The 15,287-nt window shown below is 42.8% G+C and overlaps 1 protein-coding gene across 5 annotated transcripts in view; it reads left to right on the forward strand.

Moving 5' to 3' along the window:
* The window catches only part of CEP89 (centrosomal protein 89), an 85,166-nt gene that overhangs the window by 14,622 nt on the left and 55,257 nt on the right, over window positions 1-15,287 (forward strand). For all 5 annotated transcript variants that reach the window (XM_037139133.2, XM_053670532.1, XM_037139130.2 and 2 more), the window contains exon 5: window positions 9,087-9,192. In XM_037139133.2, the coding sequence (XP_036995028.2) occupies window positions 9,087-9,192 (106 nt within the window). The remainder of the gene's footprint in view (window positions 1-9,086; window positions 9,193-15,287) is intronic.

The following is a 15,287-nucleotide window of genomic DNA, read 5'->3' on the forward strand; positions in this document are numbered from 1 at the left end:
CCTCCTGCTGTGCGGCCCGGTTCCTAACAGGTGCGGGCTGGTACTTGTTTATGGCCCAGAGATTGGGGACCCCTGTTTTTAATGGCAAATACAGCACCATAATTTGTTTTTCTTTTCTCTTTTTTCGCAATCACTATAACATATGTTAAGCATAGGGACTTCACATATAGACTGGCAACATAAACCTATATTCATATTGATTACTCTCTACTCTAGTGAATCACGTTTTAGATGGTTCTAGGGAGCTTATTTGGAGGAATCCGTATGTGAGTGTCTCCTGAACTGACCATCACTTTGTAACATGTGGTCTTCAGCGTGCAGAGTTAGGTTTCTTTACAGCAAGGAGCACTGAATAGGCAGACAGACAGCTGCCAGGACCCCACAGGAGGGCCTTCTGCGGGGCTCTGAATTCCCGTTGCCCCTCAGTCTGCGTACTTTCTGGTAGTGTTTTGGACTGAGGTTAACAGATGGAGTTGTGTTACTCGGATGCGTTGAAGTGAAACTTGCTGCCTTTTCTCCCTTCCAGGACAGCGACCTATAGTGAGGCTGGGGAGGAGCTGTCTGATGCTGGTGGGAGTGTAATCCATGCCACCACTTTGGAAAACTGTTGGGCCCTGTCTGTTAAAGCTGAACATACGTATTTTCTGTAACCCAGCCAAAAAAGAAAGCTGAAAAGTAGAAAATAATATAACATATTAGTGTTCTCATTCTCCAGAATGAACAAGTATTGACATCTTACCTGTTTCTGCTTCAGATTTTTTAATTTAATTTATTTATTTTTTAAATATTTTATTTATTTATTTTTTGAGAGAGGGGAAGGGAAGGAGAAAGAGCGGGAAAGAAACATCAATGTATGGTTGCCTCTAGTGCATCCCCTGCTGGGAACTGGCCTGCAACCCAGGCATGTGCCCTGGCTGGGAATTGAACCATGACCCTCTGGTTCACAGACCTGCGCTCAATCCACTGAGCTACACTAGCCAGGGCTTGCTTCAGATTTTAAAAAATATTTTATTTATTTATTTTTAGAGCGAAGGGAAGGAGAAACAGTGGGAGAGAAACATCAATGTATGGTTGCCTCTTGTGTGTCCCCTACTAGGGACCTGGCCTGCAACCCAGGCACGTGCCTTGACTGGGAATTGAACCAGCGACCCTTTGCTTCACAGGCCCGTGCTCAATCCACTGAGCTACACCAGCCAGGGCAGATTTTTTTTTTTTATAAATAAAATTACAGTTAGGGTTGAATTTCTCTTTGTCTCCCATTCCCTTTCCATCTCTGGAAGGGATGGCCTTCTTCTCTTGGATTTGGAATGCATTCTAGAAGTCTGTGTTTTTACTCTTTTACCACAAATGAGTGTCAGTAAACAAATATAGTACTTTTCTTTTTAATGTCCAAGGGTCACCATACTGAACCAGTCATTTCACCTCTTGGCTTTTTTGTACTCAACATTGCAGTTTTGAGATGGATCCATGTTACTTTATCTATTCAACTACTGATGCACATTTAGGTTATTTTCTTGAACATTTGGTACATGGGCTGGTTCACATTATTAGATATTTGCCAGCTTATTCTCCAGAGCTGTTCCCTTTTTCCTTCCCACTGGTAGTATTTGCATGCCAACCTCCAAATTTTTGTATAACTTTTCCTATACAACCCAGGAACCAGAGGAGGAGTTTTAGTCACTGACTGCAATTGAAAGGTTTCATCATAACCTTTACGCCGTCCTGGCAGACAGCGAGAATGAAAGGTCCCCTGAGCTGGGAGGGGTTTCAATTTCCCACAGCCTTACACTTTTTTTTCCTGGCAGCTGGTAGACAGTAGGGAGAGGAAGACACATTGATATTTCCTTAGCAATAATATATGTTAGGCAGCTTATATGTGCCATTTCATTTTACACCCTTGAGGTAAGCATGTGACGAGACTGGATAGATGACTTGCCCAAGGTCTACCAGCCAACCCGCCAGTGGCAAAGGCAGGATTTAGACTAGGACGACCAGTTTTCCCTATTAAGAATTAAAATTTGTATTTATAGTTCTTCTGCGTGCCAAGAATAGTTCATAGACCTAAAGCTTTTTTTCTGAAACAGGCTCAATGTTCTTAAACTGATTAATATGACTACAAAATATATCTTTGAGAAAATGGGCATGTGAAGCATGCAAAACTGCCATTTAATCACTAGATGGCACCAGCGCTGAAGGAGATGCTGTCTGTGAGGTGCATTTTAATTTGAAAGGTAAAACTAAAATTGCCTTCCCTGTATTTATGTGGACATTCTATAATCTGGGGTAAATAATTTATAATTTTATCCTTTTTTATGAATCATTCGTACTTTCTTTGAAATAAACAGTTGTCAAAACCAAGAAGGCAAGAAAACAGGCCAACCCAAGCAGGCAGTTTGGATCTAAGTCGGTGCGTCGCGCCCTCTCTGTTTCCGGGTAGTGTGGGCAGACATCTCATTAACAGGCGCACCTGTTAAGAAATGGCCTGACAAATGGAAAGGAAGCCTTATTTTCAGTAGTTTTTTTGGTGGTGCCACCAAAAGTAAGGCTGGAGGGCTTGGGGGGCCTGAATTTGTGGTCCGTTTACACAATGCTAGAGCCCAGGGGACAGAGCAGTGCCACAGGCATTCAGAGACCTGAGGTCAAGTCCCAGCTTGTCTACTTCCCACTTGGACGATCCCACTGTGGTGAGTCAGATAACCTCCCTGTGCCTCAGTTTCTTCATCCTGTATAGAACCGTATTGGGGAGGAGATTGTCTTTGGGCAGGTAAATAAGTCAACAAATATTTATTGAACATCCAGTGAATACCAGGCATGTGCCAGGTGCTGGAGAAGCAATGTAAGAGAGTTCACCGTCACACAATTAATAGTAATCAATTACAATTGCGATAAGTGTTATAAGGGAAGGGTACAAGTGGCATGATACTGTGTGGCAGGGGACTTAACCTTTCCTGAGAGGACTGCTGAGAGGGACAGCAAAGGGCTAAGAAGGACTTACAGCCTGCTTTACTTTGAAGTCACTTGACCTTTCTGCCTGATACCTTTGTAAGTTCTTTCTTTAGCCCTTGAAGTTTAGTATATCACTGGAATTAACTGGGCTTCATTATTTTACATTATTTTTTCTGAGAATTATTTAATAATTTCATTCAGCAATGGTTTTCATTTCTTTTTTTATTTCCCGGGATTATTTCCTCCCCTATTTTATCTGTGGCTACTTTTGTCATCTGTACATTCCGTTCTGCTTTGAGACCACTAGTCGTGCATTTGTTGTATGTCCTTTATTTGTCTTCCATGTCTGTTATCTTTTCTATAATCACTTGTCCCTTTTTTTTCAATGTCACTTATGTGATTTTCTTTAGCGTGTCCTCCACGTTTCAGCACTTTGTCACTATGTTTTAGTGCTTCTAGTATAGCTTCTATCTCTGTGCTGGTTTTATTTTTTTCTCTTGTTTTTTGAGTTCTGCCAACTTCCTTTTCACATTTGCCTGTGGTCTCATCACTTTTCTTGATACCCTATACCTCTTCTTTGGGGTCTTTATGTCAGCCTGTGCTGTCTTTAATTTCTTTGCGTGTGCTTGGGCTGGATTCTGCACGATGGAGGCAGACTCTCCACAAGTGTCTCCCATTAGCTTCTCCTGCCTGGGAAGGACAGCCCTCCTGGGCCAGCCTTGATCTTGTTACGCTCGTCAGTGGACCTCTGTGGGCCTGTGACTGTAACACGTAGAGACTCTGTGTTTTGGAGCACCTACATGCCTAAGGTCCAGCAGATTTTAGTGTTTTCCCTCTGTTCCACATTTATCTGGCAAGTGTTTTTGCTAAAAGTATAAATACATTTGTGGATTAAGACTATGGTTATTGACTAAGCATTTTTCCCATTCTTCTGATTGATTTTCATCTGTTTTAAGGGAGGAGACTACATGCCTTATTACCATTTTCAAATAGAAATCAGTAGATGTTATTGAAGCATTCTTGCTATTGTTGTTTGTGGATTTGCAGAGCATCTTGTCATAAAATGCTATATATACATTCATTTGTTCATTTGTTTATCCACTCACCTGCCAACAAATTAATATTTGAGTGTCTGCTATAAGTTTGGATGGAGACCCAGAGAGAAATTATTCATGGAGGGGTAAATTAGTTCTCTCTAGAAACTTCTGGAGGCCAAGGAATACTAGGCATTCTTTTGATGCTGCTGTTGAGGATTAGGAATGTTCCTTCTCTCTCCACAGTTAAAATTTTTTAAATTTTCTTTTTGTCACAAAGGTAATACATGAATACACATTTCTTATAAAAACTCTTGATACCACACGTAAAGCCGAAGCCCATCCTGAAACCCTGCTGTTCATGTTGTAGTCCACCTCTTCTCTCCGGAACAGGCCTCTGCGGTCAGTTGGGTATCTGTGTCTTTTTTTTTGCTGCAGATAATGGAATAGACAAACATAAGGCTTAAATAATAGACGTTTAACACTCTCACCTAACAAAGTCAAGAGGTAGAAGATTCCAAAATTGCTTCAGCTGCCTATTGCAGGCTGGGGCCTGAGGAGGTTCCCTTGGTTTTCTCTCCATGGTCATCAGTGGGTAGGGCAGGCCCTGGTCCCAAAGCTGAAGGAGGAAGTGAGGAAACGTCCTTCTTATCAGGCTGCTCTGTGCTCCTTAGGGAGAACATCTTTTCCTGAAAGCCTGCCAGCAGGAGGCTCATTGGTCACGTGCCCATCCTTTGACCAATTACTAAGGGGAAGAGGATCATCACGATTCATCCCCAGGGGCTGGGCCCATTTGCTCCAAACAAAACCATCCTCTTAGCAAGGTGGAGAGGGGGGCGCTGACCCAGCGGTGAGTGCGGCAGTGCTGCTGTGGCTCGGCTCCTGCATGTCCCTCTCCATGTTCACATGTACACACCCGTGTGCAGGGAGACACCGACTCTCAGTTCATTCCATGTAGGTTATCACTGTGCTCTCCCAAGGCAAACACCTCTGCGTGAGCTTGACCCTGTTGGTAGCAGTAGAAGGCCAGGATAGCAAGTCAGTCACCAAGCTGCCACTCCAGGCAATTTTCAGAAGCCACCAAGAGAGTGAGTTCTGTTGTCTTTCAGTGTTGGAGTGTCCTCCATATAACAGGTGAGGAAGCACAGATTCACAAACGCTTTTTTAATTTACCCTGATGTACCAAGTCAGAGGAGGTCCGCCATGTGTTAGGGCCCACAAGGACCCGGTGCAGGCCCAAGCGGTCCCCTGCCTAAGTTATTCCTCAGTTTACCTGCACATTTTTACCACACTCTTGCTCCGACTGAACCCTGAGGTGGAGCTAGCTGGCACCTCCTGTTGCTGCCCCTGTAAGACTGTGTGAGCACTTTGGGTGGGGTTCTGCTGTTAGCGTCGTTACTACACAGAGGCAGCTGGGAAGGTGGCCGTCCCTTTCTTGACTGTGGCCTGTGCATGATCAGGTTAGTCACTGCTGGATGTTAGCGTCCCGTACCTCTCACGGTCACGAGAATCAGGACACTGCGGCTTCCTCGCTGTGCCATCAGGTTTCCCAGTGTCTTTTTTCTTGAAATATTAGGGTACCTCCGATGTCACAGACTAAACTTGGGTGTTTTGAACTTTATGTGCATGAAATCATAGAACACATATGCTTTTGTGCCGCGGTCCAGCCGCAGCGGGTCAGGGGGTCCCACAGGTGAGGGCAAGGCGTCGGCGCTGGGTAACAGACGACAACACGCCTCAAAGGACAGTGAAGCTCTGTTCCGTTTATTGAAAGTACAAGCAGGTTTTTATAATTTTCATTTCAGGTAGTGATTAATATTTGCAGTATAACATGATCATTTAAGCAGAAAAAATCAACACAAAGGCAATCAGTAAAAGTACAAAAGTTCTCATAGATTCAGTTAAAAATTATTTTAACTAGGAGAGCCATTAATCAGACAGTTAAAAATATCTTATTGTATACCAAAGTTTCTCAGAATTTGGTATAGGGTATAAGGATACGCTAGACTGAGTAGAGAAAATAGGAGATTTATTATGAAGCCCTCGTGATGTCTAACTTAGCTATCTACCTTTTTTTTTGCTTAAAATGTTTTTTCAGTGTACCATAAATTCTGACTCCCTAGTGACTGTTCAGTTTGTAATAACTAACTAGCTTTTGTTATTACTTTGCCTGTCTAGTTGATATATATTCCTATTCAAGGTAAAGGAGGGGCTGTTCCTATGTAGCAGGGGGCTTTCAAGGGTACTTCTTTTAAGTTTCTCTAGGAGTTCTTTTTATAAACATGTTTTGTACTTTAATTCCTTCTAAGAAAGTAGTGAGATTATCTCCTGATTTCTTAGAGTATTCTATCTTATCTTGGGTGTTTTTCTAATGATTGTTATTGATTAAGCCTGAATTCTCAGATTGTTCTGATTGTTTCCTTGTGCCTATATTCCCTGACGTTCTAGTATGATATTATTATTCTGTTTATTGAGCCGGGAAAGGTCCAGGCACACTATCTGAATCACTGCCAGGGTATTCATAATGATTAAAGCAAAAAGGTCATGATCTCTAAAGCAAGCACAATCACAATAGGTATTGCAGGGCCTTCCATGCCACGTCCACCAGGTTGGAAACTGCTTCCTTGAAGTCTTACACCCCCTCTCAGGACCTTGTCACGGAGAGAGGGATCCAACAGTGGACGCGGCAGTGGATGTGGCACTTTTGCATCTGATTGCATTGTTAGGTGTGTACAAACTTAAAACTGTATATACTTCCTGGTAGATTGAACATTCAGTCAATATAAAGCATATCTCTAAAAATATGTTTTGTCTTATGTCTGTTCACCTGGCACCCTCCATTGCCCTTTTGTGTGATATTCCTGTGGTCTGTTTTTTCCAATCTTTAATTTCAGCTTTCCATGTCCTTATGCTTAGCTGTCTTATAAACAGCATACCATTCTTTAAAAACAAATTTTAAATATATAACTCACATACCATACTAATCATCTGTTTAAAGTATGTATTCAGTTTAATGTAGCATATAGTTTTGTTAACTGAATATGACAAACTTTTCCTTTGTCTTTTTACTGGATCATTCAGTCCTTTTGTATTTAATGTATATAAGGATCTACCTGAGTTTAAATTCGCCATCTTACTTTACCTTTTCTGTTTGTCCTGCTCTTTATTCTGTATCTCTTTTTCTTCTTGACTTCTTAGGCATTGATGATTTTTCTTTCTCTCTACTAATTTGCAAATTATAGCTTTTTCTCTAATATTTACCATAGACATTATAGCATGAGGATTTTACTCTTTAAATTCTCAGTTCACTACCCCAGCAAGAGGATGAAGGGACCTCAGACAAGCTCTGCGGACAGGTGAGGACGGGCCTTCCATCACCACTGGCGTCCAGGCCGGGGCCCGGCTGGCCTGCCCTGCTTCTTCCTGTCCTTCAAGGCCCAGACAAGTGTCGTTTTAGTTGCCAAGGTTATTTTTACAGTTAGAAGTATTCGGTAGTTTAAAATATATAAATTAAAACATTTAAATTAGAGTGTTGTTTTGAATAATGTCACAGTTCTTTGGTCTATTTATCGATGTGGTAAATATACATGAAAGGTATATAAACCATAAGCGTACAGCTCAGTGAGTTTTTACAAAGCAGTCACCGTCCATAATTTTTTGTTTTAAACAGAACATTATTAGTACCCCAGGAGTTCCTCTGTGTGGCCAAGAAGAGGTCACTACTTCCCCCAGAGTTAACCACTGCCCTAACTCCAAGAGTAGAATAGATTGTAGAAAATAACCATAGATTAGTTTTGCCTATTCTGAAAATTCTGTGAATTTAATCCCACAGTATATATTCTTTGGGGGTTTTGGAAAGTTCAATTATGATGCACGCAGTACTTGGTTCATTCCTATTGCTGTGTAATATCCCATTGCACAACTATGCCATCTAATTACTTACGCATTTTACTGGTGATGGATATTTGGTTATTTCCAGTTTGGGGCTCTCAGGAATAGTACTGCTATGAACACTTGTAGATATATGTATATATTCCCGGGGGTTGCATAGGAAGGAGTGAAGTTTATATTATCAGCCTTAGTACTAGTAGGTACCGGCCAACAGTTTTCCATGGCAGAGGATCTTTATGATGACATTGGAGACCCTTAGCACTTTTCACACTTCCTTGGTAGGAGTGAGTAGCTTAATATATCCGACAGGATGAGCGAAGCATCTGGTTCCTAGGGGATGAAAACTGAGTGGTCATTTCTTTCCTCTTCCTTTAAACGGTGAGTGGGAGACCTATCTGCCACTCCCGAGCTGGGTTACCTTGGAGCTGCTCGAATGATGAGTGGGTCCATTAGCCTTAGCTCTTGGCCCTGCAGTCCTCCAGTGCATCTTGTGGATCCGTGCCAACACCTCCCTGCCAGCCTCGGAAAGGCCCTTCTCTGCCTACAGCACAGCACAGCTAAGACAAGATGATCATATAAGTAAGATTTCAGTGAAGAGCCAGGATAGCAGAAGAGACCAACCGGAGAGCACCACAGGTAGCTTATTTGATGCTAGGGTTGCTTCTGTCCCCACACCCTGCCAGTGAAACTGTCTCCTGCTCATCGGGGTGCTCCCATTCCTGGCCCACAGGTCTGTAACAGCTTGGCAGCCCTGCCACTATTCATGATATCTGTATGGAAGATGTTCACAGGCAGTGGAGGAGAGGGTTCTGTTCCACAAGGAAACATTTCCAGTGGACTCACATAGCCAGTGAACATGACAGACCTTGACCCCACACACTTGCCCGACTGCAGGTTCTTGAAGTCGACAGCCCTTGTCCCACATAGAGATGGTAACAGCGTCAGTGCCAAGATGGGCTGGCGTTGAGTGCTATGCACAGCAGGCCAGATGCAGCACCTTTTTCTGGGTTGGTCCCTGGCAGGAAGGAGACAGCGAGGCTGCCGAAGCAGCATGGGTGGGTTAGGAAGGAGCCCAAAGTTTCATCCAGCTCTGCCAGGTGTGGTCCTTTTGTGTCTCAGAGAAGGAGGTGGCCCTGGAGAAAGTGTGGAACAAGCCATTTGTGTTTACTGGGAGGAAATTTGCTCATATGTTTGTCCCTTTGTCTCTTGTAACAGAAGGTTTCATTGTCATGTGGGGTGGACAGTGAAGATGAGGAAAATATTTCCGAGCAAGATGGGTTTCCAGACTCACCTCTTATACCACAGTGTACGCAAGAAAAAGGTAAAAAAAATTTTCAAATATTAAAAACTTTTTGTGGCAATACATATTGGTTAACTTGGGGGAACAAATAGCCATTGCACCTCCATACTGTGATTCTGTTATTACAAGTTGGAATATTCTAAGTTTTACTTTCACCGAAGATAAGTTACTCTGAAGTCACTTTTATAAATGTTGAGTCATGCGCACCTTGGAGCCCACTTGGTCAGTTCTGTCAGCCCAGGGGGGGTTATGGCTGAGGCTCTGCGGCTCTGCACACACTCTTCCCTGCTCCCGGGTGCCTGCTGCTGCTAGGGCCTAGTTGGTGCTCAGCGGTCTCCACAGAGTGAGCTGTTGAAACTTCCTGTCTTGTCCACCATGCTATCTCCATTATTTTGTTACTGGCCTTTTTAAAATCTGGTAACACACCCCGACTATCTCTCTGTGTTCATTCATGTCCATCCACTTTCTAATGTCTGTGTTGCCTGTGGCCTAATGTGTCACCTGTCAGTCAGAATCCAATCAGGAGAGAGAAGGCGCATGATGATTGGAACAGGGAAAGTTTAATGTAAAAAATTACTAACAGAACTGCCTACTAGAGAGCAGAGAAGTTTAAAGAGTGTAAGAACAGCAGATAGAGGGAACAGCTAGCTTCTCCCTCTGCAGTTTACATGGAGCACCCCAGGGAAGAAACACATTTGGAGAGTCACCCGAGGCCGAGATGCAGGCACTGGAGAGGGTGCCGCTGCAGGCCACTGGCTGATGGAGAAGTTAGCTCAGCGCTAACAGCTCACTGGGAAGCTGTCTTCAGGGGATTGCCAGGAGGAACCACCTGTGGGGAAGTGCTGTTGGCCCCCTAGTACAGGGCAGGAACGGAGGAGAGCAGGATGAGAGAGGGGGAGGGAGGCGGCACACTGGAATGAAGAACCCAAGCTCCTGCTCCCCCAGTATCTTTCCAGCGCCCTCTATTGATGACACTTATACTGGGGCACCTGGCAAATAGAAATACTGCAGTAGCCCAAGCAAGCCGTGAAGGTGGATTTGGAACTAACAGGCACACTTGCTAACGTGAACTTGGAGCACTTCTGCAGTGATTTTTGCTTTGTTATGGCATTAAAAGCCTTTGGACACTTGTAAAAAAGGCCCCACACCCAGCCCAAATTCTAATTCAGTGGCTCTAGGTTGGGGCCCAGGAGTCTGTAATTTTAAGAAGCATTTCAGAGAGTCTGATGGGGATGATCCTGGGACAAAACATTTGAAAACCTGGTTTCTGGTGGTTTGGTTCTTAACTCTGTCATTTCCAGGCGACAAGATGCTTGGCTTAACCCCTCTTCTACTCAGTCTGTGAGTGCGTCTCATCACATAAATGCTAGCTGATAACTATTGTCTAAAGACTAAAGCCATCAAGCTCTGTGAGCCTGGTGTGCCTCTCCACACTCTGGCAGTTCCCAGCCAGGAAGACCAAGCACTGAAGTCTTTTGGTCCAGGTACCAGTCCCCTGGCCAGAGCTGCCAAATTCTTGCTGATGGATGCCATCCCTCTCCCTTCCTTGATCCCAACAGTGCTCTCTCACTGGTGCTTTGCTTTTTTTTCCTCCTCCACAGCCAAATTTGTCAAAAGATATCTCCACACAGCTTCTCCCTTTCCTCATCTGACAGTGGCTTTTCCACCCACTTCAGTTTGGCTCTAACTCCCAGACCAGCGACCTTCATTCTTCTGAATACAGTGGATGCTCCTGCTGTCCTAAAATAATCTCTCCCCTGGCTTCATGCGATCACACTCTCCTTGCTTCCCCTCACCTCTGCGGGGACCTGTCTTCATCGCCTTGCAGTCCCATTTTCCTCTGCCTGTCCATAAACTGTTGGAGTCTTCCCAGTCCCAGTCTAGGCCCCTTTCTCCATCCTTCTAAGTCAGGGGTGTCAAACTCATTTTCACTGGGGGCACCATCAGCCTCGCAGTTGCCTTCAAAAAGCCGAACTAATGTTAGGACTGTATAATTGTAACTACTCCTTACCTGTTAAGGAGTTGAAATTACATTCAACCCTTTGAAGGCAACCACAAGGCTGATGTGGCCACTGGTGAAAATGAGTTTGACGCCTGTTCTAAGTAATCACACCTGACCCTCTGCTTCCAATACCATTTACCTGGGTCTCTCCTCCCAGCTCATGACCCCATGTAACCAGCTGCCTGCTGTACGATTCTGTTTATGCGTAGATACAGAGTGCCCACAGTGTTTTGGCACCATGGGAGCAGCCAGAGCAGCCTTTCCAAACGCGAATCCGGTGGTGTGCCTCTAGGTACCCTCACACATTTTTACTTGGATAGTGTTCCCCACAGCAGCAAGACCTGGCGGGCCTGCCCCTGCTGGCCGTTCTCCAGCCATTCTGGTGCTCTTTCATTTCCTCGCCTGCGTGGTCTTCCATCCTGCCACTGGGCCTTTGTGCTTGCTCTTCTGCTTCCTGACAATCTGCTATTTGTTACATGTACACGTGAAAGGGGATGAGATGTGGGGTTGTATGTATGACGTTTTATATGCTCACATATATCTAAATGGAAACATATCCAGGTAAGAACCTCTTGGGAGGGGAAAGGTTCAGAGGATTGTCATAGAGGAGTTTCGATTTATCTGCATTGTTAGAAGTTTTGACAGCATGAACATGTTCATGCAGTGTGAATTCTCTTTCTTTAAAGATTGGGGCATTACCTGAGCACAGCACCTCATATGCAGTAGGATGCCCGTTACCGGAGACCTTTGTTGTTATTTTAATAGTTTATACCACTACCTGTACAGACTCTACAAGTGAGAAGGTGAAGACTCTAGAAATCTTTTTGAAAAATGATATATGGGAAGACAGGAAATAAAATATAAATACATGGCCCTGGCTGGTGTGGCTGTGTGGATTGAGTGCCGGCCAGCGAACCAAAGAGTTGCGGGTTTGATTCCCAGTCAGGGCACATGCCTGGGTTGTGGGCCAGGTCCCCAGTAGGGGGCGTGTGAGAGAAAAACCACACATGTTTCTCTCCCTCTCTTTCTTTCCCTTCCCCTTCTCTAAAAATAAATAGATAAAATCTTTAAAAAAAATACATAAATACATGTACACTTGGAACTAATGTAAAATAATATTTAATGCCAACTGTAATTAAAAAAATAAAGTGTACAAAGAACAAAATATATAAAGGGTAGGGCAAAAGTATGTTTACAGTTATGAGTACACAAAATCAGAGTTTATCCTTATATTATTACCTATTAATTATTGTATTATTACCCACAGAATAGCTGTTAGCCCGTTTTCACCCCACCCTGTGTGTTCACAGAGCCCAGTGATCTGCCTGGACGTTAAGTGTTAAAGTAAACCTGGGGTGATACAGACTCTTAGTTTAATCTTCTTCAGGTTCTTTTTCTGAAAAGCTGATGACAAAGATAAAATAGAGATCATTGTTTATTTTTGGCAAAATAGGCAAACTGCCCCTTAAAAACTTTTTATCATCATAATTTTCAAATATGTGCAATAGTAGAGAGAATGGCAAAATGAGCCCCCGTGCCCATCACCCACCTTCCACAATTGTCAGCATTTTGCTCTGTTTCTTTTTTTAATGAATTTTCATTTTCAATGCAGTTGATGTACAGTAGTTTCAGGTTTGGAACCCAGTGATTAGACATTTATATAACTCACTAAATGATCATCCTGAAAAGTCTAATTCCCATCTGACACCATATTTAGTTATTACAGTATTATTAACTATATTTTCTATACCGTACTTCCCCATGACTATTTTGTAGCTACCAATTTGTACTTAATTCCTTCATCTTTTTAACCCAGCCCCTCGTTCACCCTCCCTTCTGGCAGCCATCAAAATGTTCTCTATATCTGTGGGTCTGTTTCTTTTCTGTTTATTTACTTTGTTCTTTATATTCCACATATAAGTGAAATCATATGGTATTTGTCTTTTTCTGTCTGACTTATTTTACTCAGCTCAGTGCCTTCTAAACCCATCCATGGTGTCACAAATGACAAGCTTTCATTCTTTTTTATGGCTGAGTTATAGTCTATTGTCTAAATGTACCACTTCTTTATTTATTTACCTATTGACAGACACTTAGGTTGCTTTCATATCTTGACTATTGTAAATAATTCTGCAGTGCACATAAGGGTGTATAGGTCTTTTCTTTTCAGGTATTTATTTATTTATTCATTCATTTAAAAATATGTCTTTTCAATTTAGTGCTTTAGATTTTCTTGGCTAAATACCCAGAAGTGGAATTGCTAGGTTCTTCTTTATCTCTTTTACAGCCTTCGTTTTAAAGTCTGTTTTGTATTTGGTATAAGTATTGCTACCACAGCTTTTTTTGTTTCCATTTTCATGAGTATCTTTTTCCATTCCTTTACTTTCAGTCTGTGTGTGTCTTTCCATCTGGAGTGTCTTGTCAACAGTATATACATAGGTATTTTTTAAAATCCACTCAGCCACCCCTCGTGTTTTGATTGGAGCATTTAAAAACAGTTTTTTAAAAGATTTTATTTATTTTATTTTTAGAGAGAGGGGAAGGGAGAAAGAAAGAGAGGGAGAGAAACACCAACATGTAGTTGCCTCTCACACAGCCCCTACTGGGTACTTGGCTTGCAACCCAGGCATGTGCCCTGACTGGGAATCAAACTGGTGACCCTTTGGTTCACAGCTCCTGCTCAGTCCACTGAGCCACACCAGCCAGGGCAGTGATTGGAGCATTTAATCCATCTGCATTTAAAGTAACTATTGAGCCCTGGCTGGTGTGGCTCAGTAGAGTAACTGCCGGCCTGGGAACTGAAAAGGTCACAGGTTTGGTTCTCAGCTGGGGCACATTCCGGGGGTTGCAGGCCAGGTCCCCAGTTGGGGGTGCGCAAGAGGCAACCAACTGATGTTTCTTTCGCACACTGATGTTTCTTTCCTTGTCTTTCTCCCTCCTTTCTTCTTTCTCGAAAAGTAAATAAAATCTTAGAAAAATAAATAAAGTAGTTACGATAGCTATGTATTTATTGCCATTTTATTATTCATATTTTTTAATCTGTTTTTTTTTTCCTTCTTGGAAGAGAAAGAAGCAAAAAACACCCAACCAGAACAACAAAAAGGAGAAAGATGTTTCTGTATCCCCCATTATAAATGACTGCCGGAAGTAGTCTGGTTAAAGGGGCCCCTGGGACAACATCAAGTGTACCAACATTTGCATCACGGGGTTACCAGAAGGAACTGAAAGTCTATTTGAAAAAAGAGCACTGGCTCTCTCTAACTGAGAGGCTTGGAGGCTCTCTGGAACTCCCTGGCTCCCGAGGTTGGGCTCTCTGTCTGGTGCTTTCAGGCCGTTCCTCCAGAAGAAGGCCTAGGTGACTGTGCTGCTGTGCCTGCATTTCCCAAAGGATTGCATTTTCTATGGGTAGGAACTCTAGGCAAAGCCTAGGGTCAGGCTGGCCTGGCAGCGGTAGCAGGTTTATTTTTTCGGTGTTCTCCATGGAACAGGCTCTGAGGCAGAAGCCTGCCATTCTTCTAGAACTGTGTAGTTTTTGTATATTATGTTGTTTTTAGTTTGTAAACTAACTGTATAGAAACGACACTATAGAAACTAACAGGGAAAAGACAGGACAACTCAGGTGTTAGAGTTTAGCCTTAATTGATAGGTTTAAGAGATTAAAGCTGTGACTTGATAGTCTTCAGTATCTGCTTTTGAATAAAGACTGGTTTCTTTTATCAGCAAACCTTTGCCTCTGAAATGTTTGCCTCTGGAGGGTGCAGTGGGCAGCAGAACCCAAAGTGCTGTTTGGTAACGTCCCTGTTTATTGCCATGTGATTTACAGTCACCAAGATTTGTAGTCAGACTTAGGGCCTGTCAGTACATTAGTATGAAAAAAAAGCCCAAGGAATTCTTTTTATGTTCCTTCATTTATTTTGTGTACAATTTTGAGCTTTCCTAGGAAACACAGTTTGTGATAATAGCAATGATATTTGAATTTTCCTTTTTTTTATATAGCTGATTCTAGTTTCCTACAATTTTGACCACTATTATCTTAGTAATATTTTTAAAACACAGTATTTTAAAATAAAACTATTGTTATTAACCATTTTATTTCACATTTAACTCTCAAAAC

Source organism: Artibeus jamaicensis, unplaced genomic scaffold (genome assembly GCF_021234435.1).
Source record: "Artibeus jamaicensis isolate MK-2021 breed Jamaican fruit bat unplaced genomic scaffold, CSHL_Jam_final contig_589, whole genome shotgun sequence".
Taxonomy (NCBI): Eukaryota; Metazoa; Chordata; class Mammalia; order Chiroptera; family Phyllostomidae; genus Artibeus; species Artibeus jamaicensis.